The 27,430-nt window shown below is 56.2% G+C and overlaps 1 protein-coding gene across 1 annotated transcript in view; it reads left to right on the top strand.

Moving 5' to 3' along the window:
* Positions 1–27,430, top strand: part of LOC121468955 (uncharacterized) — a 2,238,800-nt gene that overhangs the window by 1,203,042 nt on the left and 1,008,328 nt on the right. Inside the window, 1 exon segment of the mRNA XM_072920965.1 lies at positions 19,081–19,914. Coding sequence (XP_072777066.1) covers positions 19,081–19,914 — 834 coding nt within the window.

Consider the following 27,430-nt stretch of genomic DNA (forward strand, 5'->3'; position numbering starts at 1 on the left):
GCACAGCTGCCAGCCCGCACACCGAGCACCGCGCTCAGGGGGCTTCTCCAGGCTGGGGCTGCGGCTTCCCGGCCCTCCTTACCAGGCACTCGGTGAACTTCCACAGCTCCTGGTTCTTCACCAGCTTTTCAAGATCCCTCCTCTTCAGGAGCTCGGCCGCACAAAGCAGCGTTTCCTGAGAAGCCTGGAGAGCAGCAGAGACGCGGAGATGGCCCCACAGCCCAGGGCGCAGGACCCGTCCCTGTGCCAGGGCCTGGAGGAGGCTGCAGCCTGCGAGGTGCCAGGGCAGGAGGCAGCCCAGCCCCTGCAGGGGGAACAGCAGCAGCTGCCGAGTCCTCACCTCTGCCACTCGCTGGTTCTCATCATGGCAGTGGAAGGAGAGTGGCAGCAGGCTCTGGCACACGTGTGTCTTCAGAGCCTATTTTTCATTTTCCTGTGGAAAAGTCATCAATGTTTGGAAGAGCAGTATGGAGAGTGGCTGTACTTGGCTATTGTCCTGTATGAAGGGAAGAAATAAAGACCTCAGCATCGGCTGCACGGAGCTCAGCTTGGTGCAGGCCTGCAAATCCACAGGGCACAAAGTGTCTGGGCAGCAGCCAGTGGCCGTGGCTGGGGGCAGTGAGCCTTACGTGGTCAAGGAGTGGCAGGAGCGCCTCAACCAGCTGCAGTGTGATGGGGCTGGGTATCACATGTCCTTGTCCAAGATGATAAAGTTGAGAACTGTCATGCTAACTATCTCTCCATCTGCGTCCCACAGGAGCGCCACAAGACTTTCAGTCAGGCTCCACATTTTTTCTCTCTGTGAGGAACACAAGTTTGTGAAATGCCATCCTGCTGCTGCAGGGCCTAGAGGCCAAAGGGCTGTTCCAAAGCACTTGGGCAGCTGAAGCGGGAGGCAGGAGAGCTGGGAGCAGCTGGCCCAGCGCCCAAAGCCCAGCCAAGCCCAAGCGACTGCATTCCTGAGCGCAGCCTCTGCCCCTGCCCCCTTCTCACCATCGAGGGATCGTTGATGAGCTCGAGAAGGGCCCTGAGCGCCAGGTGACGCCTCTCCTTGCACTCGCTCCTCAGGTGCCTTGACAAGATTTGCAGGACTCTGTCAGCACCGCGTTCACTCAAGTCCAGGCACTCGAGGCCCTGAAAGGCACAGGGCAGTGACAGGGGACCGGCCGGCAGGAGCCCAGAACCGCACAGGGCCGGGCCCAGGCAGCAGCACAGGGCGCGGGCACCGTCCCAGGCACTGCGGCCAAGAGAGGGCAGAGAGCCGGGAGGCAGCTGAGCGAGGCAGCGCTGGCCTTCAGGCTCAGCTCCACAAGGAACGCCAGGGAGGGCAGCTCCCAGCGTGGCTCCTGTGTGCTGAGCAGCCGGAGCAGGTAGCGAGCGATCCGAGAGCACAAGGGGATGGAGACACAGGACATCTCCCTGGCAGGAGACAAAGTAACCAAGGCTGTGGGCCAGGGGGACAAACCTCTCCCAGGACTGACTCACAGAGGTCTGGTCTTTCCCCAGCATCCTGCAAGGGGCCCTGGGCTATTGGGGAGGCGGCTCCTTGTGGGCACCCTCCTCTCCCAGCCTTTTTCAGTCTGCTTGGCTGTCCCTCGGTGACAAGGCCCTCTGGCCCATGACCACAGGGACTGTGGGGGGCACCCCAGGCACAGAGCACAAATGTCAGAGGCAGCAGTGTGAAGGGGGTCTCACCTGGCCAGCAGACCCACGGCACAGTGGTGGGTGTCAGCACACAGCAGTGTGTCCCAGCCACACTTGCGTTCCATTGCCACCACCACATCCTCGTGCTGCATTTGGCAGAGCAGGGACTTCAGGGTCTGCACTGCAAACCTGTGTGCAGAGCAAAGCCCAGGTCACGCTGGGAGCACTGGCTCCTGCCCAGGGATGTGGCAAGGACAGGAGGACTGGGATGGAGCACCTGCTGGGGTTGGAGGCAAGGCCGTATTGCTGCTGACATCCCTCCCAGAAGGTATCGACCTCCTCTGGCATATCCAGAGTGCTGAAGAGCACTTGGAAGAGCAGATGGACAAACAGGCGGGGGAAATACACGGTCACCATCTGTGGGACACAGGGCACATGGAGGATCTTCCACATCACCACAGTTGCCTGCAAAGGACAAAGCCCCTCGAGACAGCGCTCAGTGCCGAGGTGTCCGTGTGGCAGGGCCCGAGCACGGGAGGGAGAGGCCCGGAGAGACGCAGGGGGAGCACCGGGCCTGGTGGCCCTGAAGCTGCCCCAAGGCCAGGTTTCAGCCCAGCACCTGAGGCTGGGAGACGCCGTGGGGGAGGGAGGATGGAGAGCTGCTGGAGGGGTGGCCTTGGGGCCAGCAAAGGCAGAAACTCACAGCCAGGGCAAGGACAGCCGTGTGGTCCCCATCGGAGGTGCACGTGCTGTGCTCTGGCCAGCTCCCCAGCACATCGAGGAGTACGAGCATGGCCGGCTCTGCAGTCCTGGGTGAGCACATGATGCTCTTCCACATGGCCAAAGCAGCTCTGTGGGGTCAGAGCTCTGTCTCAGAGGAGTCTGGGACACAGCAGCGTGGCCTGGGTGGCAGCGGGGAGCTGAGCTGCTCTGCCAGCCCGGCCTCTGCCCACTGCCCCTCACTGGCAGCACGCAGGCAGCCCAGCCCTGTGGGGACTGGCCCCTGAGGGGCAGGGGGGAAGCATGGCAGCACGCTGGGGGGCTGGCAGGGGCCAGGGCTGGCAAAGGGAGCAGCCAGAGGGCCCTGGAATTCTCTGTTTGTCAGACACCTGGGACAGGCTGTACAGGGTGAAGGGCTGCTGAGCCTTGTGGACACGTGGGCCCCGTACCTGTCACACACTGGGGCCACACGCAGGAGAGCCATCACCACGTCACAGGGCTGTGCCTCTGTCAGATCCAGAAGGGGCCTGTACAGATTGTACTCAGGAAACTCATTGGCCACGAGGATGTACCTCACCATGGCAGGCAGCTGGAGAAGGCAGGGGAGACTTGGAAAGCTGCCAGAGGAAGGAATGTGCCCAGCTGCCCCAGAGAAGTGCTTCCCTTGCCACCACACTGCCATGGCCTCAAAGGCTTCCAGGGAGCAGCAGGCGTGGCTTGGGAGGCCACGCAATTGCTGGGAGGATCAAACCCTGGCCACAGGCTGATTACTTGCTTTGGGCTGGAAGGACCCTCCTCCACAAGCATATCCAGCAGGGCAGCACTTGGTCTCGGTTTTGAAGATGGGAGGGTACGCTCTGAGCACAGTGCCCATGACGCTGCTCTCTTCCTCCCAAATCCTCCTTATGAATTTGCAAACCATCTGTAGCAGAAGGGCAAGAATCCCGGGATGTTGCATGGAGTGCTCCGAGCACAGTGCTGGGCTGAGCAGTGCCAGCAGGCCCAGCCCAGGTGGGGATGGCTGCAGGTACCTGCGCTGTTCTGCGGAAGCGGCCACGGGTGCGTTCCTGCTCTCGTGTGCGCTGCACGGCTGCACCTGGCAAAGAGCGAGCGCAGCCCGAGCTGAGGGGCTGCGGGAGAGGCCGGAGAACACAGCCCAGCCCTGCGCTGCCCAGGCAGGGACAGCCCCGCGCCGCCCCAGGGCATGGAGCACGGCTGTGGGGTGTCTGCCCGGCCCCTATTCCATCCTGTCCATGGGCATGGCCCCAGGGAATGGATGGGATGGGATGGGATGGGATGGGATGGGATGGGATGGGATGGGATGGGATGGGATGGGATGGGATGGGATGGGATGGGATGGGATGGGATGGGATGGGATGGGATGGGATGGGATGGGGCCAAGCTGGCTGCAGGCACCAGCCCTGTGGCCCAGCTCTGCCACTCACCCTTCTGTGGTGGCTGGAACTGCTCTACCTCTTCAGGCTGCTGTGCTGGGGCAGCTCCAGGGCCTTCTTTCTCCTCCTTCCCTCAGGCCAGCTTGGGCACGCTCGCAGGTTTGTGCTCTACGTCACTGCCTGGATTCATGGCTACTTGCAGAAGGTGAAAAGGAAAAGGTCCGAGTCAGCAAGTGCTGCAGTCGTGCCTTGAGGGCACCTGCAAGAGTGAAGTCTTGGCAAGGCTACAGGACAGCAAATCCTGCACTCTGGTCTTGGGGGCTCCAGCCACAAAGACAGGAGACTCCTGTCAAGGACAGTGCAAAGCAAATGCCACGGTCTGCCCTCGAGGGCAGCTGCAGAAGAGATGCCTCGGGAAGGCCAGAGGTCACCAAGTGTTCTGGTCTGGCCATGAGGTCACCTGCAGGAGTAATACCTCGGGAAAGCTCCAGGTCAGCAAGGAACGAGTGGCTGTGCGAGGGCTCCTCACAGCACCGCTCTCTCCGTCCTGTCATGTCCCTCCAAGAGCACTGTGGAGTGGCCTTGTCACTGCCAACACCTTTGCCATAGTGTGTCACAAAGGGCCCTTGGATACCCTGTCCCGTTCCATTCCACGGTGACCATGCTGCACCGTGTCACAAAGGGCCCTTGGATACCCTGTCCCGTTCCATTCCACGGTGACCATGCTGCACCGTGTCACAAAGGGCCCTTGCACGCACTGCCACCTGCCCTGGGGCCACCCCCAGCCCCCCAGAGTGGCCCAGGTTGGAAGAAATCCCTGGCCCCAAGTGTGTCAGACAGCCCAACAGGATCTTTAGGAACAGGTCAGACCATCAGCAAACGCTGCCCTGCTCTGCGGGCTCAGAGCAGCAGGAGCCCCCAGGGCTGCTGACGCAGCCGCGGCGGGAAGGGCACGGGGCCCTGCACAGAAGCTGGCACGGCCTCCTCGGGACACGTCCCACATGGTGGCCATCCTAAGCACGGCCGTGTGACACAGACCAGGAACGTGTGGGCCAGGGCAGGAATGCTGCTCTGAGCCTGGGGCCCGGGGAGCGCTGACATCAGCCGCTGAGGCACAGTCCCCGCCGAAGCAGAGTTCCCCCGAGCCCTGGCAGCACCGGTGCCCGTCTGCTGCCCCAGAAACCTGTGCCCCAAAAGGGCTTCTCTGCCAGAGGGCAGCCAAAGCTGGTGTGTGTTGCAGCATTTTTCAGAGAAAGAGGACATGAGTTATGAGATTTGAGCTACTCCAGTCTAGGCCTCAGATTTGGGCCTTGTGAGGCCTTCAAGCCTCTGATGCAGTTAGAAATTCAGAGCTTGTGGCGCAGATAGAAATAGTATTAAGGTGTGAGGGGGACCACTGGGCTGTCTGGGTGTGAATTAGTATACGTTTATAGTGTAAGGCTCAAGCCACTTTAAGGAAAAGGTAAGCAATGTTTGCCTACCAATCAGAGTGCCTTTGTTTCTGTAAACTATGTAGAAGCTTATATAAACTACCATCTTATCTCGAATAAACGGAGAACATTTGATTAACCACATTGGTTCAGATCTGCGTTTGTCTTGTCCAGTTTCCCGTTTTCCTGAGATTCCCTGGCTTTTGGTGTGCACTGGGGGCTGTGCTCCATCCTACAGGGGCTGTTGGTAGCAGCACCTGGAGCAACTGGTGGCAACACTTGGTGCGTGTCAGATGTTGTTGCTCCTTCCCGGAATGATTCTTTCATGGAAGGGATTAGCAGCAGCACAGAAACACCAACAGCTACTCAACTTCACAGGACAAAGAGAATCCACCGAAACACTGTCATGTTTCCTTGTGCTTTTGCGTCTTTCTTGCACTCTGAAAGAAAAAGAATTGGCCCAAGCCCTGCTATTCAAATCTCCAGCTGCTGTGTGTCTTCCTGTGGCAGCTCACGTGCAAACACAACTGGCTGCCTGCTCAGCTCGGCACTGGACGGCCACAAACAGGGAGGGCCCTGGTGAACATCTCTTTGGTCTGGTGGGGCAGCGATTATTTACTAAAATATGAATATCGATCCAATATTGATATCCAACCGAGACGGACAAAAACTCTCTAAGAGTTTAAAGTTAGAAAGTGTATGTTTATTGAGACAGCCGGGCAGTACCTGGGATAATTCCCTAATGCACACTGCAAAAATCACAGGTGTTACAAAGCTTTTTTATTGACAGAAGTCTTGAATACACAAAATATGAATGCATATTCACATCCCTGTCACTTCCTCTGCTCTGCTTCATATGCTAATTGGCAGAAAGGCGATTAAGCATGTGTAGTTCTGTTCCCTGAAATGAGTCAGGGATCCATTTTGGGGAGGGGCCTCCAAAATGAAGAAGTAAAATAAGTCTTCCTCGTTCTGACGTTTCTGCCTTTCCCATGCACACGTGACAAATGAATCCTTGCCGTTTTCCTGTCCTTAATGGATTCCTAAAGTAGGGGAAGTCTGCAACTGGTTTTGGGTCCCTGAAATCTGTTTGTCACATTCTGTTTCTCATGATAAGCACAGATACCCAAACATAAAGCTGAGAAGCAATGAGTTAATAGATCCTGGATATCTTATCTAAGATCCAGCTACTGTTAACTATGAACAAAGCCCATTTATCTACTTCCACTAAGTCAGCAACATCTAATTTAAATATCATCTTAACTTCCCAAAATTCTTAATTCTTCCAAATTAATGTCTCACTGGGAATGGGGACAGGGAATGGGAATGGGGACAGGGAATGGGGAATGGGAATGGAGACAGGGACTGGGAGTTGTGACAGAGACAGGAAATGGGGACAGGGACCAGGAATGGAGACAGGGAATAGGACTGGGAATGGGGACAGGGACAGGGAATACGGTACAGGGATCGAGAATGGGGTCCAGATTGGGATGGGAGCAGGATGGAAACGGGATAGGGGGGACACGGGAACAGGCAGGGGCAAGGGGACTATGGAAGGGGAGTAAGGAATGGGGCAGCCACTGCAGGGGGACCGGGCTATGGGATGGGGACACATGGGGACAGTTCCAGGGCAGGGGGTCCTTGACCAGCTGCCCAGAACCTCCACCAGGGTCTCCCAGTGCAACTGGAGCCGCTCAGCCTGGGGTGCCCAAAACCCTGAGCAACTCCCAGGTCCCTCCCAGGAACCCTCAAGTCCCTCAAACCCAGCATCCCCCACATCCCCTGCAAGAACCACCCCCATGTCCCCATCCTTGTATTAGCTCAACATCTTTATTTTTACCTGCTTTTTAGAGTTTTGAAAGAGCAAAGAGAAATGAAAAGAAAATCCAGGCCAGGGGGGCCAGGAGGATGTGGAGCCCCCAGCCAGGTGTCTTCCCATCATGGATCAGCAGCACCACGGGTCACCGGGGGTCTGCCCACCGGGGCTCACTGGGGATCATCCAGCACAGATCCTCCCGTGGGGGATGGAGCTGGAGCAGCGCACGGAGCTCTTCCCACACTGGGGCACTCGCAGGGCCGCCCTTCGTGGTGCCTCTGCTGGTTTTGGGTCAAGGCTGAGCTGTGTGATGAGCTCTTCCCACACCTGGGACACTCGTAGGGCGTGGGACATCACCAGGAGCGGGGCTGGGATGTGCCCTGGTGCCTGGGACATCACCAGGAGCGGGGCTGGGATGTGCCCTGGTGCCTGGGACATCACCAGGAGCGGGGCTGGGATGTGCCCTGGTGCCTGGGACATCACCAGGAGTGGGGCTGGGATGTGCCCTGGTGCCTGGGACATCACCAGGAGCGGGGCTGGGATGTGCTCTGGTGCCTGGGACATCACCAGGAGCGGGGCTGGGATGTGCCCTGGTGCCTGGGACATCACCAGGAACAGGGCTGGGATGTGCCCTGGTGCCTGGGACATCACCAGGAGTGGGGCTGGGATGTTCCCTGGTACCTGGGACATCACCAGGAGTGGGGCTGGGATGTGCCCTGGTGCCTGGGACATCACCAGGAGTGGGGCTGGGATGTGCTCCGGTGCCTGGGACATGACAAGGGGCGGTGCTGGCTGGGGTTTGTTTGGTGCCTGTGAAATCCCACGGGCAGTGTCACAGCGGGGCAGCTCTCAGTGTCCCCAGCAGGTCACAGTGTCCAGTGCAGCCCGTGCCAGCGGTCACTGCGCACACGGGGCAGGCTGGGCTGGACAGGGGACGGGGCAGAAACACTGCCCCGGGACTGGGGTCTCCCCCTGCCTCTGGGGCACCTTGGGCAGGGCACGGGGCTGCTGCTGGGCCAGGGGGACAGGCCGTGCCCCCTGTCCCCTGTTGCTGGGCCACGGGGACAGGCCGTGCCCCCTGTCCCCTGCTGCTGGGCCAGGGGGACAGGCTTTGCCCCCTGACATCTGCCCAGGCCCCTCTGGTGCCTGTCCCACATCCCTGTGGCTCCTGTCCCCACCACTCCCCACCACCTTCACTCCCTCCATCAAAGCCCCACTCAACCCCTTCACGGTGACCTCTGGGAAGAAAGAATGAATGAAGGATAGGAAGTGTTGTCTGTTCACCCTGGCTGGATGTCAGGCACCCACCAAAGCTGCTCTCTCACTCCCCTCCAGAGATGGACAGGAGAGAGAAAACAGAATGAAGGCTTCATGGGTTGAGCTAAGGACTGGGACAGATCACTCAGCAAATGCCATCATGGGCAAAACATTTTCAAAATTGGAGATATTAATGGAATTTATTGCTATCTGGATCAGGGCAGGACAGTGAGAAGTAAAACAAAGCTTTAAAAACTCCTTCTGCCCTTCCCTCCCTCCTTCCCAGCTCTGCCTCCCCCCCAGTAGGTGCAGGGAGACAGGGAATGGGGGCTCAGGTCAGTTCATCCCCTGTTGTTTCTCCTGCTGCTCGGGGAGAGGAGTCGTTCCCTGCTGGGCCAGGGGTCCCTCCTGGAGACACTTCTCCATGAACATCTCCACGGTGAGTTCATCCCACGGACAGCAGTTCTCCACAAACTGCTGCAGCGTGGCTCGCTCTTCCATGGGCTCACAGGTCCTGGCAGGGCCCTGCTCCAGCCTGGGCTCCTCTCCAGGGGTTTGCAGGTCCCTGCCAGCTCCCTGCTCCAGCACAGGTTTCTCACGGGGCTGCAGCCTCCGCTCAAGCATCCCCCTGCTCCGGCACGGGCTCCTGCAGGCGCTGCAGGTGCATCTCTGCCCTCCGTGCCCTCCATGGGCTGCAGGGCCCAGCTGCCTCACCAGGGACTGCCCAGGGAATCTCAGGGCAATCAGCTCCAGCAGCTGGAGCAGCTCCTGCCCCTCCTGCCCTGCCCCTCCTGCCCTGCCCTGCCCTGCCCTGCCCTGCCGGCTGGAATTGACTCTGTGGGACATGGAGGAGCAGCTGCTCTCACAGAAGGTGCTCCTAGAGCCCCTCTCTTACCAAAACCTGTCCATGCAAACCTGCTATAAGTATGGTAGGGTTTTTATTACCACTATTAATTCTTATTATTTCTATTATTTCCTTTTTTTGCTAATAATGGTACAGTTATTATTAATACTAGTATTTTTAGTCTTTTGGACTCTATATTAATAGTGGCTAGATTAGAACTGGAAACAAAGGTACTTCATTGCAAGTAGCAGTTAGAGTTTTGTCAGCCTCTTGCCCTGCCCTGTTCTGTGTCATTGCTGTGTGTGAAGCTGCTGCTGCCAGGCCTCCCTATTTCCCTGGTTTGGGAAATTGCATGGCATTGCTCACATGTCAAAAAGAGAGGGCTCATTCCACTCAAAGGCATGCCCTTAGCTCTTTGAGTCCCATTATTGGAAGCTTGTTTTCTAACATTGTTGACTTTCTCAGCTTCTGTTAATTTTTGTGATTTTATACCAAAATGTTCTTGGATGTGATTGTGCAAGATTCTCTAATCAGCTTTCAGTTTGCTCTTGGATTCCTTAGCGGTGTGTGGGAGCTGAAGGCAGCATTTTGGGTGGAAGGCTTCGGTGGGAGCTCGGATGGCCTCAGCAGCAGCTGGTTTTGCCCATGTGAGCAGAGCTGGCAGAGATGCCGTGCGCTGAACATTCCGCCTCGCCGGCAGCCGCAGTGCCCGGCCGGAGGGAGCTGCGCCGGGCGCTGCGGGCTGTGCCGGGCCGGGCAGGGGCCGCAGCCCCGGCAGGGCCCGGCCATGGACACGGAGCCTTGGCCGGGCAGGGCTCGGGCCCTGCGGCGCCGGGCGGGCGGTGCCGCTCACGGCGGGACCCTGCGGGGCCGGGACAGCGAGAGAGCCCGGGCCGAGCATCAGCCCCGGGGCGGGCACGGCCCGGGAGGGGGCACAGCCCGGGGGTCCCGCAGAGCCCCCCTGCTCCAGAGCCGCGCCTGCCACAGCGGGGCAGCTGCGGCACTGCGGGGCAGGGAGGAGCCGCAGGGGCGTTCCGAGCGCTCCTTCGGGGCAGCATTTTGTCCCGGGCCGGGGAATTCCCGCGGGCCGGGCGGGCCGGGGCCGTGCCGAGCGCCGCCGCCTTTCCCGGGAGCCGCCGGGCAGAGCTCTCCGCTCGGGGCTGTGAAAAACACCTTCACTCCCCTGTGAAAATTTAAAGAGTTTAATGCAGGACAAGAGGAGACAAGGGCCACAGAGCAAAGGTTGTTAGGGCCGGGTGCATCTCGGCACTGAGCCGAGAGCACTCGGTTATCTCCCGAGATACCCCTTGAATACCTTTTCCCTTACACCAGCCTGTTGCATATTCATAGTGCCTTATGCATAGAAAACTTTTTTCCCAAGCTAATTTACATATTCCAAGAACTGTTTATCATGGCTCCTTCTCAGTTCCACCTTTTTAGGCCATGTGTATTCCTTGGTTGTGGTTTTGATCCTTTTCTATCATCATCTTCAGTTTTGGCCCCGGCCCACACTGCCTTCAGACGGTGAGTGCTGATGGTTGGCAGATCTGTACAGGTGTCCTCAGGCTGTGCTCACTGGATGTTATCCCATCCAAGCAGGCATTTTATCACAAGCATGCTTCTATCAGCTATGGCACTACTATGTTTGAGCTTAATGAATGAACAACAGAAATAAAAACTATATAACAAAGTTATTGTAACACCACACATATAAAATCCAATTGAATATTTGCAAAAGGCCAATATTATAATATGTATCTATAACAGGGCCAAGGGCCGGGTGCCCACTCGGTGGCTCTGAGACAGCAGATTTTATTCTTTCCTGTTCCCCTGACTCTACCACCATCATATCTAGGAATAGTGCCTGTGGATTTTTTTATTGCTTTCTTGCAATTGTTTTCTTGCATGGTGACTGCCACAATCCTTGCTTTTAGTTTGGCTTTGGCACAGACTTTCTGAGCCTCCTTTAATAAATCATCTAATAATCTGTCATGCCGATCTTCAATTTTTTCCATTATCTGGCCAAGCACAAAGTTAATCCTTAACAAAGTTTTTCTCACATCAGTCTCAGGATCCACTCTGGAACACTGCCTCCTATTTCTCCCAAGTCTGTCCAACCACTCAGCCGGAGCCTCCCCCCTCCCCTGCTGTGCCCCAAAAGTCCCTCAGCACTTTGCCCTCAAGATGCTGCTACCCCTATTCCCCCAACCATCAAATAATAATACTCATTCATATGTTTTCTCCCCTCCTCATAATTTTGACCCCTCTCAGGAGGTGCAAGTGGCATTTTCTCCTCCCTGGGGGGGCCCTGTGGATTTTCTTTACTCCAGGCTTTTATGCCTGCAATTCTGATCATTTCCCTTTCTTCCAGAGAAAATAGTATCTTTATTATCGACTGCATTTCTTCCCAAGTATAAATGTTCAAACTTAAAAATTAGTCTCATTCTTCAGCAGTGCTTATGGGATCCTCCAAAATCCCTTTGATTTCCTTTTTAAAATTCCTGACCCCAGAAGTAGTCCAAGGAGCATTCACAAACCCAGTTCCACCCCCTCTCATCGGGGCCTCTCTTAGTGGAAATAGATCCATTTCTTTATCCCAGTCTCTTTCTATAGCCTTTCTCCCGTGCTGTGAGGAAGAGTCAGGAGAATGTTGCCTCCTAACTGAACTCCCCGTGTTCCTAGAAGGGGCGTCCTCCGGACAGAAAGAGTTTCTCGGAGCCGGGGCTGCGGTTCCCGGGAACGGAGCTGCGGGCAGGAAGGGGTGAGGGCAGGGCCCAGCGCCGAGCCCTGGTCCTGCAAAGGCGGAGCACGGGCAGGGTGTGCTGCCGGCACCGCCACAGGAGGGGCAGTGCCGGGGGTCCCAGCCGGGAGCGAGCTCGGCCCGCACGCGGTGAAGGGCGGCCGGGCCGGTGGTGCCCAGCAGCGGCAAAGCAGCAGCGGCGGTGCCCAGCGCAGCCGGGACGGGCAAAGCCGCCGGGGCCGGGGCAGAGAAATCAGCCGCGGGAGGAGCGCTCCAGGCCGGGCCGGGCGGAGCGGCGGGAGCCCGGCAGGAGCAGCCGGGCGGGCCGGGGCCGGGGCCGGCCGGGCAGCCGCGAGCAGCGGGACGGGGCCGGGCCCAGAGGCTGCGGGCGGCGGAGCGGGGCCCGGGAGGGCTGCGGCGGGCGGCGGGGCGGGGAGCGGCAGAGCGGCCGCTGCGGGCAGTGGGCTCACAGCCGGGCCAGGAACCGGGGCAGGAGCAGCCGCTGAGAGCAGCGAACCCGCGCCGGGCACGGCAGCGGGGCCGGAGCGGGCGGCGAGCGGGGCCCGGGACAAGCGGCTCGGGCGCGAGTGGTGCGGGCGCGAACGGGAACGGAGGGGCAGAGTCTGTCAACGATCCCACTCCTTTTCTTTTTCTCTTTTTCCCTCGTGCTCCCCTCCCTTTTCTTTCCCTTTTTTTTTTTTTTTTTTTTTTCTCGGAGGTTTCTGATACTTTAAAGATTTTTATTTTCCTAAAATCTCCTGTCCAACATGTGACATATTCTCTTTCTTCTGAATTAAAAGGTTCATTTGAATTTACAAATACATTGAGAGCCAGACAAATGTAGCTTTCAAAAGAGCCATATCTAGGCAAATAAAGATGGTCAGATTTTATTTCCTTTGTTGGCCATTCGAGCGTACAAAATTGTATCATCTTTACCTTGTCCTTTTTTCTGGTACAAGGGGTTTTTTCCCAGTTGACTAACATAACTCCTAGAGGGCTATCTTGGGGTATTTCCGTTGATAATTTTTTACTCCTTTTTTTCTTTCATGCATTCTCCTTACTGGATTTCTGTCCCTTTTTAAAAAATTTCTTTTCCCAAGATCTTATATAATGGTCCTCTGCCTCTGTTTCCCACTTTCTCTAACAACCTGAATACCACCTTCTTTCAACTACACAAAAAGTCCTTTCTCTCACAATACCATTCATCACAATCCACCTCCCTCCAAGGAGATAAAGTAAAGCTCAAAATAAACAATCTACATTACATATACTTCCATTCATCTACATTTACTCACTTTTATTTTTCACTCACTCTCACAACAAGATACCTTTTACTATGTCCATCAGATGTCCGTCAGATCATAATGTCCATTGCTATGTCCATGCTGTCCATCAGATCATAACCTCCATCTGTCGGTCTCACACCAGGGGAACAGAGCGAGGCTGCCTAAATAGGGCAGGACCCTCTTCCTCATCCTGACTCTCCCAAGGCCCGGCAGAGAGGTGTTAGAAACCGTCCTTTGTGACCATAATTGTGAAAAACGCCAATCACTTGACTTTTAAAATGTAAATAATAATAACATGGTTATTAAAATAGTAATACAATTAGAGTAATAAAAATTTAGAGCTAGGACAATTACAAGACAATAAAAAGCAAAGAATTACGGATGTCCAAATGCTCTCGGGCACTTAAGCCACAACCTTTTGAACTAAGCATACCTTGTGAACTAAGGAATCACCCTTAAAACTACACTCTTGCATATTCATATATACTTCATGGTTATGCATACATTCTATTTAAAAAAAGAAACAATCTATGTCAATTGTTTCCTTTATTCCCCATGGCATCTTCGAGTCTGAGCAAGGCCTGAAGAAATTAGCTTCTTCTGACAAGAAAACCATAAATTCCTCTTCTCCGGAAGATTTAGGTGTTCTGTGATGGTTACGTCAAAGTGAGTATTTCATTCCTTAAAAAAAAACCAAAAAAAAAAAACCAACCACATACATAGTTTCTCTTTTAACTACTAAAGCTTCATTTTAACCACAAAACTAAATTTACCATACTATTAAAATGTTAATACAGTACTACTAATAAAGCTAACATAATACATATAGTAACTATCCGCAACGAGCCATATAATATGTGTTTTTAAAGTTGGGTGTCTCCTGGATTATCCCCGGAAAGGGCCGATCTCTGCACAGAGCCATGTTTTTTCATTTGTAAATGAGGTCTTTCTTCCTCTGTCATCTGTGGTTTCTGCAGCCCCGGCTGTGGCTTCTGGTCATTTAAATCTTTAAGAATCTTTCTGTACAAGCACAACTGACTTGATGTATATTTTATATAAGCACGAATTATTCCATAACATATATTACAGTGGGGCTGCAGAGATTCCCCCTGCAGGTCCGTGGGGATGCAGAGATCGCCCTGCAGCTCCATGGGGATGCAGAGATCCCCCTGCAGGTCCGTGGGGATGCAGAGATGCCCCTGCGGGTCCGTGGGGATGCAGAGATCCCCCTGCGGGTCCGTGGGGATGCAGAGATCCCCCTGCAGCCCCTGGAGGAGCCAGGCTGGAGCTCGGGGATGCCTGAGAGGAGCTGTGACCCCGTGGGCAGAGGGGCCCCGCTGGAGCAGCCTGGCCTGGCAGGACCGAGCCCGTGGCACAGTGACCCACGCTGCAGCACTTGGAGGGGGCTGTGCCCCAGGGGATGGACTCGGCTCGGAGAAGTTCCTGGAGAAGTCTCGGCTGGGAGAGAGCGCAGGGTGCAGCAGGGAACGACTCCTGTCCCTGAGCAGAGGGAGAAGCCGCGGGGGATGAGCTGAGCACGGCCCCATTCCCTGTCTCCTGCCCTGCCGGGGGAGGAGGTGCAGCTGGGAGCAGGGAGGCATGGGGAAAGCTGCATTTAAGGCTCTGCACTGACTTCTCCTCATCCTGCTCTGAGTCTTTGGAGTTTTCTGCCAGAAATCTCTCCCCTCCCCCGCTCGCCCACAGGGCTTTGGGCAGGTTTCCCTTTTTGGGGGAAATCAAAGCGAAGCACCGATGCACTAATGAGGGGCAGGAGAAGGGAGGCTCCCGGGCTTCCCGCAGAGCCGGAGGCACGGAAGGCGCAGGGCCGGGAAAGCCGTGGCGGGAGGTGCGGAGAAGTTTGTTTGTGTGGGCAGCTCAATCCCGCCTCGGGCCCGGGCCCGTCCCGGGGCTGTTGCTCATCTCCGGCTTTGCCCTCACGCAGCGCGGGGGGCCCTGAGAGCGCGGGGCGAGTCTGGGCCGTGCGCAGAGCCCGCCCCCAGCTCGCTGCCATTGGCCGCTGGTGCCGTCAGTCGCGGTTGCGGCGCGCTGATTGGTGGGAGCGGGGCGCAGCACGGCCCCGGCGGCGGGCTGAGGGCGGCCGTGGGCGGGCAGCGGCGCCATTGGCGCCGGGAGCGTCTGTGCGGGCCCGGGAGCGGCGGCAGCGGCCGGAGCGCGGTGAGGCGGCGTCGGCGGAGCTCGGAGGCGGCCCCGGCGCAGGTGGGAGCCGCGCTGGGTTCTGCGGGGGCTCGGGGCTGGCTGCGGGCGGAGGGGGCGGCAGGGGGCTGCGGCGGGTCGGTGGTGCCGTGTCCGGCCCGTGCTGGCCCCGGGCTGAGGGCGCGGCGGGAGCGGCTGCCCGCGGTCTCCTTCCCGCCGGGGCCTGGGCAGGAGCCGCTGCCGGAGCAGCGCTGGCTCGGCCCGGCTGCTGTGGGTAGCACCGAGGGGGCTGCCCCGCGGCCGGGAGCGTGCGGGGAAATTCCCGTCGCCGGAGGTTTCTGTGGCCGGAGGAGAGCGAGGAGTCCTGTAAAAGTGACTTTATTGCCGAGCAGGGGGAGAGGCCGTGGGGCATTTGCCGTGCGCTCTCTGCCATGGTTGTAGTCCGCAGCCTCCTTTTTATCCTCATTTTCCCGGCCGCATCTCCCTGTGCCTTTGCCCACGGGCTGAGGTCCTTGGAAGGTTCAGACTTCCCGATGCGCCTGCTGCCTGTCCTCGTTAATATGCACCCTCCTTTTGTATACCAGCCGATATTCATGGCTCTGTTAAGCCTTTGTTCTTCTCCTCGAAGTTCAGGAATGTAGCGGGACTTTGAGAAATTGTGTGGCTCAGTTTGTGACATTTATTGGAACCGATGGTTTCCCCCGTTACTTCCTTATCTACAGGTCCCTGGCCCTATCTCCAGGCAGATTCACTCCTTGACTCTGTTTTGTTCTTCCCGGGTCCTCTTTGGTTTTGGGATTATTCTCGGTGCCCTCATTCCCTGTCCTTTTGTGGCCCTTTGTGGATCAGGAGGACTGGCTGCCGCCTGCATCCCCTGGCTCAGCTGCTGGATGAGCTGCACTGCCAAGGTGTGGAGCATGGTAAAAAGATGAGAGTTGCTGCAGCACAGAAGAGGAGAAGCAGCATTTGTTTAACCCCTGGTGTGCCGGGGAGCCACGAAAGCGTGTCCCATTCCCATCCTTTCCATGTTTGGACCAATACATAAACTGCTCTCCTATTTCCTTTGTTATCTTTTTCAGCACTTTTCCCTTGTCATCTCTTTGCCCACAGCAGTTTGAGCCATTTAGTTTTCCACAAACTTCCTTTTTTTCTGCTCATAGATAATCTGATCTCATCCCCTGGTGAAATGTTGTGTTCCTCTTTCAGTGGCTTGGTCAGCAGGAAGGTCAGGAGCTGGAGCTGTCTGGTTGGTTCTTATTCCGAGGACAGCTTGTAATCTAATGATGCCATTGAAATGATAAATGGGTTCTCTGCTTCCTGATATGAATTGGTTTGGGTTCCCAGGGACTGGTCCATGGTGTTGTAGAATTTTTTCTGGTGGCCCTTCATCTTTTCCCCATTTTTGGGTGCTCCCTGCAGCCGGGGCTGCATTTTTCTAATTACATCAACAAGTACTTGAATTCCAACTAATTTCCCTGGACTTGTTCTAGCAAAAGCCCCAGAGCTCTGATACACCCTGTACAGCCCAGACAGTGACAGCAGATGTTGGAGTGGGCAGGGGGATGATCCCCCCCCTTATTTTAGTGAAGTTTTCACAACATTCTCCATTTGCTGTTTCCCTTTGCAGCCTCAGCCATTTCTGTTTCAGAGTCAGATCCTCACCATGGGCTCTGCCTTCAGCCGTGCAGATTCCATCTGTGCAAGCAGGCAGAGCTTGGGGTGAGGGGCAGAGGGAATCAGCCAATTCCTGCCCCAGGCAAGAAGAGCCAGGTACATTGTCCCCACTCTGCCCCAGCAGTGTTAATTTGCATTTCTAAAGCTCCTCCAGGGTGCCTGGAATGCAGCTTCTCTTCCAGAGCAGCTTCAGCAGCCTCACATGTTCCCCGCCCCCCAACCTGCTGCTTTTTCTTTTTTTTTTCTTTCAAATCTTTTATTTATTTTTTTTCCTTCAAATCTTCTATTTATGAGTTAAAGGGTCACCTTCAAATATCTTCTAGTTTCACAAAATGTTGCCTTAAGGTGAACGTCGAAAAACCCAGACCAAAATTTTTCTATCTCTAAGAGCCACGCACAAACATACACAAAAATTTTCCAAGTCAATTAAATTTTTTCTCCTTCTCCTCTAAGTAAAAACTTATTCTCTCATCCCTGACCCAAACCTAACCAGCAATATAGAAGTAGGAGTAATTTAAAAATACTGTAATGCTCTAAACTTAGCGCTGAAACTGCAGGAAAAAGAAAAACTACAACAATATGTTTATTGTTAGAGTCAAGGCATTCCTTGGTTCTGGACAGGATGTGCAACAGAAATCATTCCATCCCCACATAGCCCGGGTGTGCAGAGAAAATCGTTCCATGACACGTAAAGTATCAGTAAAATATATTGGAGTATATAATAAATAAAATACTATCGGAGTAAAAGCTCCGTGGCTTTTACTAAATTTTTCCCAAACTTGATAAAGTCAGAACCAGTCTAAATCCACTGGTTTAATGTTCCAAAGTTTCAAGTTGTGCAGTTTTTAGTATTTGGTTTCCTCTTGGACCCGGATTTCTTTGCTTCTGCTGTTAATGAGGTGGGAAGTGCTGGATTTCCTTCTCAGCCTTTTGCAGACCAGGTGTCTGCAGCCCTGGCAGTGTCTGGGGTAGGTGTTGGTTGCTGTTTGCTGCTGGGGTTGGTGTGTTGCTGCTGGGCGTTATCTTTGTGGGTATCTTTTGGGCCATTCCCAGTGTGTTGAGATGTTAAACTCATCTCCATTGAGTGGTGTAACATCCCTTAACAAAACCTTTAACATTTCTTTCCCCAAGGCCAAGGCAAAGCAAGCCTGAGTAGAGAAATCAAAGGTTAACAATGTTAAAGTCTATGAGCTGGTGTATTTTCCATCAATGCCATGGCAGGCAGGGCAGTGTGTGAGTGTAAGTGAGAGCCAGAGTGGAATTGTGCCGTGCTCTTGCCCAGCAGCTGTGGCAGGGCAGGCCCAGAGAGCGCTGAAGCTGCAGCAGTGGCAGCAAGGGCTGTCCCCGGTGGCTGGAGCTGCCAAAGGAGGGTGGCCAGGCCGAGGATTTCAGCAGAGGATGTGTGGGCCGATGTCCTGCTGGGATGTTGGCAACAGCAAAGTGCCAAGGCAGGCTCTGTGCCAGCACAGCTTCCTGGGGGAGAGATGGCACCAGAGACAGGATTCTGGCCACAGACTGCTTTAAATGTGCATCCCTTATCTCCACCCTGCACTAGGTGGAGAATTCCCAGGGTAAGGAATTCCCGAGATCAATTGCAAGGGGGAATAATTGAATATCTGCCCTGGGTCTGGCTCTTCTTCTTGCCCAAGCCAATGGCAAAAGCCGTACCCATGGCATCTTAGTTTCTATCGCCAGCTTCCAAAGGTGCTTTGGTTTTATGTGGCAGCTGAATCTTTATGTTTTGGAGGAGGTTTTTGCTGAGTTGTGATGTTTGGGGAGTTTTTGATCTGTATCTCTCAGTTTGTGGGATTTTTGGGCTGAATCTTGGTGTTTTGGAGGTTCTTACAGACATAAGATTCCCAATGACTTCCTGAGATAAACTGGAGCAAGGAGGAACTTCCAGTCCAAGGTACTCTCCTCTTGTTTTTTTTCCCCAAACCAGGATTTTTCATTCCCTGGGCGTATCTGGATGGAGGAGGAGGAAAAGCCCCGGAGATGCTGCAGGAGGAGGAGCTGCAAACCCAGCCCAGGGAGCTGCGGGGAGGAAAGAGCCCCCCTGAGCCAGGAAGGCGGGCGGAGATCCAGCCGGAGCTCAGAGCTGGTGGAGAAGCCTCATGGCAGGGAGAAGCCCCACAAGTGCTTGGAATGTGGGAAGGGTTTCAGTCGGAGATTTAGCCTGATTGTGCACCAGAGGATCCACACTGGGGAGAGGCCCTACGAGTGTGGGGAGTGTGGGAAGAGGTTTCAGACCAGCTTCCATCTCCTCAGACATGAGCGGATTCACACAGAGGAGAGGCCCTTCCGCTGCCCCGACTGCGGGGAGGGCTTCAAGCACAACTCCAGCCTCACCGTGCACCGGCGCATCCACACCGGGGAGAGGCCCTACGAGTGTGGGAGGTGTGGGAAGCGTTTCAGACACATGTCTGGCCTGATCCAGCACCAGGTTATCCACACTGGGGAACGGCCCTATGAGTGCTTGGAATGTGGGAAGAGCTTTGGGCGGAGCTCAGGTCTGAGAACACACCAGCGCATCCACACCGGGGAGAGGCCCTACGAGTGTGGGAAGTGTGGGAAGGGTTTCAGACACAAGTCTGGCCTGATGGCACACCAGGTGATCCACACTGGGGAACGGCCCTATGAGTGCTTGGAATGTGGGAAGAGCTTTGGGCGGAGCTCAGGTCTGAGAACACACCAGCGCATCCACACCGGGGAGAGGCCCTACGAGTGTCCCCAGTGTGGGAAGAGGTTTCAGACCAGCTCCAATCTCCTCCTACATGAGCGGATTCACACAGAGGAGAGGCCCTTCCGCTGCCCCGACTGCGGGAAGGGCTTCAACCAAAACTCCAGCCTCACCGTGCACCGGCGCATTCACACCGGGGAGAGGCCCTACAAGTGTGGGGAGTGTGGGAAGAGCTTCTCCAGGAGCTCAAACTTGACCCAGCACCAACGGAGGCACCACTAAGGGAAGCCCTGTGAGTGCCCCGAGTGAGGGAAGAGCTTGGAGTGAGGGAAGAGAGTGAGGGAAGAGCTTGGAGTGAGGGCAGAGAGTGAGGGAAGAGCTTGGAGTGAGGGAAGAGAGTGAGGGAAGAGCTTGGTGCGCTGCTCCAGCTCCATCCCCCATGGGAGGATCCGGGCTGGATGATCCCCAGTGACCCCCGTTGGGCAGAGCCCTGGTGCCCCCGTATGGGGAATAAAACAGAGTAAAGCAATGGAGCTGATAAAGGGGCCCGATATCTGAGGCCTGACTGAGCAGAAACTGTGGGAGACACAGACACAGTTGAAGTCTCCCTGGGCAAGAAGTGACCGAGCAACATGGTGTGAGACTTTGTGATAAAATAATGTTACCAGGTGATGTCATGTCATGAGGAATGTGTAACCAATGGGAAATTGTACCAAAACCAGAGCCCTATATAAGCACCCTACAAGTAAATCCCTGTATAAACACCTGGTACACACAATAAAATTGGCTTTGGTCTAAACTCGGATGTCCCCGTCTCTCCCTGGTGGATAACCCTGTTGTGGGTGATCCCCGTTGGGTGGGGGGAAGGTGTTGGAGGGATTTCTTTCCCTTCTCCTCGTGCTGCCGTGGTTTGGTTGGTAATAAATTCCCTCCCTGTGCCCGGGCTGGGTCTGTTGTCCCCGTGGTTTGGTAATTAATAAATTCCCTCCCTGTGCCCGGGCTGGGTCTGATTTATTAAAGAAATATGGATATTGATCTAGTATCGATATCCAACTGTGACGGACAAAAACTCTCTAACAGTTTAGAGTTGGAAAGTGTATGTTTATTCTGTATGGGGTCACTCCCAAATACACACCGCACCTTCCAGGTGATTACAGAGTCTTTTTATCCATACAAGTATTGAATATACAAAATACAATTGCATATTCATAATTTTGGTACATCCCATTCCCCGCTTCGTACGCTAATCACTCCAAAAGCCATTCAGCATGCGTGGTTTGTCCCTTGAAATGGGTCGGTGGTCCCTTTTATGGGGAGGGGTCCCAAAATGAAGAAGTAAATGAAGTCTTCCTCGTTCTGACCTTTCTACCTTTTCAATGCGAGTATGACAAATGAACTCTTGGTAGAACTCCCATTCCTTGTCTTCAATTGGTTTCAGAACAGAGGAGGCCACAATTGTCTTATGTTCCTAAAAGCTATTTATCAGTTTCTATATTCTTCATTATAAACCCAGCTAACCAAACATTGTGCTGACAAGCAATTAATTATTAGTTAACTACTAACTCCTAACTTCATCAAGGCCTACTCATTTATTATTCTTATTTTAATTAACTTTAGTAAGGCTTATTTCTAACTAAAATCTTAGCTCCCCAAAATCTCTAAATGCCTTAAAGTTTATGTTTCAGGTCTGTTGTCCCCGTGGGTTTGGTCGGTAATTAATAAATTCCCTCCCTGTGCCTGGGCTGGGTCTGTTGTCCCCGTGGTTTGGTAATTAATAAATTCCCTCCCTGTGCCCGGGCTGGGGGGTCCACAGGGGTCAGGACCCCCCAAAAACTCTCACAGACACCCAATCCCCTCCAAGCACCCTCCTGGTCGCTCCCAGCCCACTCAGGATCCCCCGAAACCTCCCTCTTCATCCCTTCCTCACCTCCCCAGGACGCACCAAAGCCCCTCCTGTCCCTCTCAGCATCCCTGAGTTTAATAATTTAATAAGAATAAAGTTTAATAATTAGAGTAATAAATTAACAGTTAGAGTAATAAAAATTGAAGAGTTAGGACAATGACAAGACAATAAAAAGCAAAGAATTACGGACGTCCGGACGCTGTCTGTGAAAAACGCTGCGAGGCCTTTCCCGTGAAACATGGAGGGCATGAAGGAGGAGAAAAAGGACAAGACACACCCAATTTCCTCCATCTTGTCCCCTCTGAACCCCTAATCTAGAAACCTAAAATTTTACTTTTGCACTCGTGTCACACTTAATTATTACTCGTATCAAACACTCAGAGCTGGTAATTCATCCTGTAGGATTGAAAACTCTTTTCCATGGACAGAGATCAGAGACAGAGTCTCTGGGGACTCTGTACAGGGGGGCTCCTGACCCCTGCCAGGGTCCCAGACCTGCCAGGGCAGCCAGAGGGAAGCCCTGGATTCCCACACTGTGGAGCTTCTGCCTTCCTCTGTCTCTCCTTCCTCTCCTTCTAATGCTCTTTATATGGAACATTTTTGGGTACCTGAACAACTTAAGCCTTTAAACCTTTCCAGACTAAATGGGCTGAGTGAATGAAGTTACTCCTATGACAAGTGATTTAAACTGGATTGGTTTTGTATTAAATGCTTTTCCAAAGTTTCTTGTTCTTTTGTACTTTGCCAGTAAAATTTTGGGGGTCCTGAATGGGCGCTGAGGGGCACTTGGGGATCCCGGAGGGTCTGGGGGACACTTGTGGGACAGATGGGGGCGGATACCGAGGGTCTGTGGTGCGCGGGGCATGATGGGCGTTGTAGTCCCGGCTTTAAAGGGGCTCTATGGGGCCGCAGAGCATGACGGGAGTTGTAGGCAAAAGAAAAGATGGCGCAGGCTCCAGGTACCGCCCCCAAGGCCATAATCCCTGGTGCTGATTGGTTGGCGGCTGTGATGGGCGGGAGCCTCAGCAAATGGGAGGCAGCAGAGGCGGGAACAGCCCATTCAACCCCTCCAGTCTCTCCCAGTACAGCCCAGTTCATCCCCAGTACAGCCCAGTACATCCCCCGTGCCCCTCCAATCCTTCCCAGCACAGCCCAGTTCATCCCCAGTACAGCCCAGTACAGCCCCAGTGCCCTTAAAATCTCTCCCAGTACAGCCCAGTTCATCCCCAGTACAGCCCAGGAGAGAATTGGAGGAGCAGGTACGAATCCTACACCCAGGAAATGTGCCCCAATAGTGTTTGAACCTCAGCAAGGACAATGCACAGCAGCGACACAGCGGAGCGGATTTCTCTGCCAGTGTGCAGGAGTCAGGACTCTGGATCTGGGCTCAACACTGCAAAGTTCCCGTGTTTGGACAGAGGAAGGGGCTGTCCCCGGGGCGCGCGGGGCTCGGCCGTGGGGCGAGCGGGGAACGGACACGCGGACAAACGGCCTCGGTGCTTCAGTTGCAGAGGCAGCAGCGGCGGCGGCGGCAGCAGCGGCGGCAGCAGCGGCAGCAAAAGCAGTTTTTCTCTTCTTTCTCTTTCTCTTCTTTCTCTCCGGCTGTGGGACACCTTCCTCTCGGTGTCCCTCACCCGCTGTCCCTCCCCTCTCCCCGCCTCCTTCTCCCCCATGCCGGGCCGGGCCATGCCCCCGGCCCGCCCCCGGCCCCGGGCGGGGCTGCCCCGTCCCCGTCCCCGCCCGCCCCGCCGCGGTCTCGCCTCCGCCCGGCTCTGGGCGTGCTGGCGGTGGCGCTGCTGGGCGGGCATCAGTGCCTGGGGCTGGGCCCTTTGGCTCCGCCTGGCCCGAGCCCGGCCCCGGCCCCGGCCCCGGCGCAGGCTCCGGCCCCGGCCCCGGCCCCGGCCCCGGCTCCTCCCGGGCCCCGCGGAGGACACACGCGGCACGGCCGCTGCCGCCTCCGCCGCGGCTTCCCCGGCCCGAGCTCCGCCGCTCAGCAGCGCGGCCGCCGGCCCCGAGCCTCCCGTGTCCCGTTCCCGAGACCGAAGGCCTGGGGATGGCCGGCCCGGGGCGGTTGAGGGGCGCTCGGGGGCCGCTCCTGGCCCCGGGCCGAGCGCTGACAGCCGCGTCCCGCCCGCAGGGAAGGCGCAGGAGGCGCTGCAGCAGCGCTACCGAGTGGGTTCGCTGCTGGGGCGCGGCGGCTTCGGCAGCGTCTTCGCAGCCACGCGGCTCTCGGACGGTGCCCCGGTGAGCGGCGGGGCCGGCGGCGGGCGCAGGAGGAGGAGGAGGAGGAGGGGGATGGAGGAGGAGGAGGAGGAGGAGGAGGAGGAAGAGGAGGAGGAGGAGGGAGGAGGAAGAGAAGGAGGAGGAGGAGGAGGAGAAGGAAGAGGAGGAGGAGGAGGGAGGAGGAAGAGAAGGAGGAGGAGGAGGAAGAGAAGGAGGAGGAGGAAGGAGGAGGCGGAAGGAGGAGAAGGAAGCAGGAGGATGGGGCTCAGCAGGGTGGGCGGCGAGCTGAACCCGGTGGTGCCTTTGGTTTGCAGGTGGCCATCAAAAGGGTGCCACGGAACCGCGTCCGGCACTGGGACGAGCTGGTGAGTGAGCGGGGCCGGCGGGAACAGCCGGGCCGTGCCGGGCGGGGATGAGGCGAGGCCCGGCATGGGGGAAGCCACCAGGACCCCTCGATGGGGAGCGGGCGTGGGGCCAGCGCAGGGCGCAGAGCATCCCGGGCTGGCTGAGGGGTTCCCCAGCCCTGGCAGGACATCAGTCCCACTGGTGGCACCGTGGTCCTCCCGCAGCCCGACGGCACCAGCGCACCCCTGGAGATCGTGCTGCTGGACAAGGTGTCCACTGGCTTCCCTGGTGTGGTCCAGCTGCTCGAGTGGCTTGAGCTCCCCAACAACATCGTGATGGTGCTGGAGCGGCCGGAGCGGTCTCAGGACCTCCTGCATTTCATTCGGGCACGGAGGTTCCTTTCTGAAGAGGTGGCACGGCAGCTGTTCCGCCAGGTGCTGGAGGCCGTGCGGCACTGCACCAGCCGCGGGGTCCTGCACCGCGACATCAAACCAGAGAACATCCTGGTTGACCTGGCCACTGGCCAGGCAAAATTGATCGACTTTGGCTGTGGCACCTACCTGCAAGACACAGCCTACACTCACTTTGCAGGTGAGCCTGGGCAGGGGTGTGCGCCCGGTCCCGCCACCTCATGGCCCAACATCTCACAGGCCAAGCTGGGTGTGGCAGCGAGGATTCTCCCTTTTGCTGCCAGTCAGGGTACTGAGCCTTCCCCTGAGTTGCTTTTGAGCAGGGCTGGGTGGGGAGGCATCTTCCAGCCCTGCTGGCAGCCTTTGCCCACCACTCTGCCTGGGGCTGGGGTTGGAGCAGCAGCAGCCAGCCCGACAAAAGCACCCGTGGGTGGGGGTAGCATAGGAGGGAGCCAGAACCAGTGCACCAGCCAGTTTGGTGTGCAGGCGAGAGGAAGGGCTTGGGCTGCTCCACTCACCTTGTTTGCCTTGGCTTCATAATATTTTTAGGGCACTGCAGGCAGGGAGGATAAGGAGATGATTTTTCCCCCAGCCCTGAGTGGGTTTTTGCTTTGCATGTCATGGTCAGGCTTTGCCGGGGCTTCTGCTGCCCTCTTCCAACACCAGTGGCTTCTTGTCCAGCCCTGAGTTTGTACACATGTCCCAGGTGCTGGCGAGAGTGCAGCAGTCGCCCCGTGTGCCACTGGGGCGGCCCCTGCACGCCCAGGGATGCTGGGGCCAGGCTCTGGGAGCAGCAGCATCCCCCTGATGAACTCCATCTGTATTCCACAGGAACACTGTCATACAGCCCCCCGGAATGGACCCACTTGGGCTGGTACAACGGAGAGGCAGCAACGATCTGGTCCCTGGGCATCCTGCTGCACCAGATGGTCTGCGGGCAGCACCCTTTCAGGAGGGGCCGGAAGATCAGCTGGGACCATCAGCTCTCGCTGCCACAGCGGCTCTCTCCAGGTGGATCCTCATCTCTGGCCACGGGGGAATACCAGTGCTGGGAGACAGCAGCAGCTCGTGAGCATCTCGCTCTGGCAGCCGCTGAGGAGGTGGCACATGTCCTGCTCTCCTGCTCTCCTCCACAACAGGGAATTGATGGGAAAGTTTAGGCACAGCTCTGAGCACAAAAGCAGCATGGCCTGGGCATGGGAAGAGTGGGGCAAAGCAGACAGGAGCCTTCTCTAGCTGACCGGTGGTTTCTGGTTTCTCTGCCCAGAGTGCCAAGATCTTATCAGGTGGTGTTTATCCATGCACTTCTTGGACAGACCTTCATTAGAAGACCTGTTCTGTGATCCTTGGATACAGGATATTCACCTGCCATAGAAAAAGGGAGAGAGCCACATGCACACTTTGCTCCAGGGCCCTGGTAAGTTACAGCTCCACACATGCCCTGGCAATCAGAAGCAAGGAAACCCAGACTTTTTTCCCTGCCTGTATCAATGCCCTGGGATTGTTGGGTGGGAACACGCAGCCTTGTGCTGGAGCTGAGCTGCTCTGCCCAGCACTGGTGGCTGCCATCCGAGCTGGTTTTGCGTGTCCTGCTTCCCTGACAGCTGGGGCCCTGGGCAGAACCCTGACAGCCTGGTCTGACCCCCAGGGAAGGAGAAGGAGTCCTTGGAGAAGCTGTACCAGGTGGGGCTGCTGCTGCTGCTGGAGACAGCGACAACAACATCAAGGATGACAACCTCTTCCTCAACCTGGCCACTGGCAGCTGAAGATGATGGACCTGTGGCACCGTCTTCAAAGCCTGGCTCCACAGCGAATTCGCAGATGAGTCCACAGCCGGGGAAATGCTCCCAGATTTGAGCATTGCTCAGACTGGCTGGGAACAAAAGTTTCTCCCTTTGCTGGGGCAGATGCAACTTCAGTCGCTGCCCAGCTGCTTTTTGGCAGGGCTGGGGGCGTGGGCTGGGGTGGATACAAGATGGGAGTTGGCTCCTGGCCCTGCCAACAGCCCCCAGCACCCAGCATGGCCTGGGCTGAGGCTGGGGCTGGGGCTGGGGCAGCCAGCCCGGCACAGAGAAACCCCCATGGCGGGAGCAGAGGTGGGACTCCAGAACCTGTGCAGGGGCTGCTTTGCTTTGCAGGCAAGGAAGGGCTTGGGCTGCTCCACTGCCCTTGTTTGCTTTGGGATCACCGTTTTTTTGGGGGGCAGTGCAGGAGGGAAGAGAGAAAGTGTGGCCTTCTCTCCCCCATGGGTGGGATTTTCCCTAGCATGTAGGGGTTGGGCCTTCCTCAGACCTCTGACAGAGATAAGAGTTTTTTTCTTGTTTCCCCTTGTCTCTAATCTCTTTTCAACAGTTTGTTGTTTGTTTTTCTAGAGGAAGCGTTCTATGTAAGGTCCAGTTGGGATTGGGAAGTGCCTGGGAGCAGCTGCAGCGTGGATGGGCCGTGCCCTTGGAGAAGGCTGAGGACATCGTTTGGGACCAGCTTTTCTCCCAGCGGAGGATGGCGTGAGGTGAGTCCCCGTCTGCTTGGCATGGTGGGATCAGAGCTTTGGGGAGACAGCAACAAGCACAAGGAGGCTCCTGCTCTGGGCAGCTGCTGAGGGGCTGGATGTGCCGTGGCTGGCTGCAGGCTGGGAATGTCCTGCCCTCCTGCTCTGCTCCCAAAGGCAGCAGTGAGGGGCAGCTCTGGGCACAGCTCTGGGCACGGCCAGCATGGCCTGGGCTCTGTGGGCAGCTGGGACAAGGGGACAGCAGCCTTCAGCTGACGGGCAGTTTCTGGTTTCTCTCCTTGCAGCCGGGCTCTGCGGGTGCTGAGGCTGCTCTGGGCTCTGCCAGGGCTCTGCTGGGCTCTGCCCCGGGCACAGCTGGGCTGGCTCTGCCCTCACATTGCTCTGACAGCTTTGCATCAGAC

This window comes from Taeniopygia guttata, chromosome 34 (assembly GCF_048771995.1).
Source record: "Taeniopygia guttata chromosome 34, bTaeGut7.mat, whole genome shotgun sequence".
NCBI classification, from domain to species: Eukaryota; Metazoa; Chordata; class Aves; order Passeriformes; family Estrildidae; genus Taeniopygia; species Taeniopygia guttata.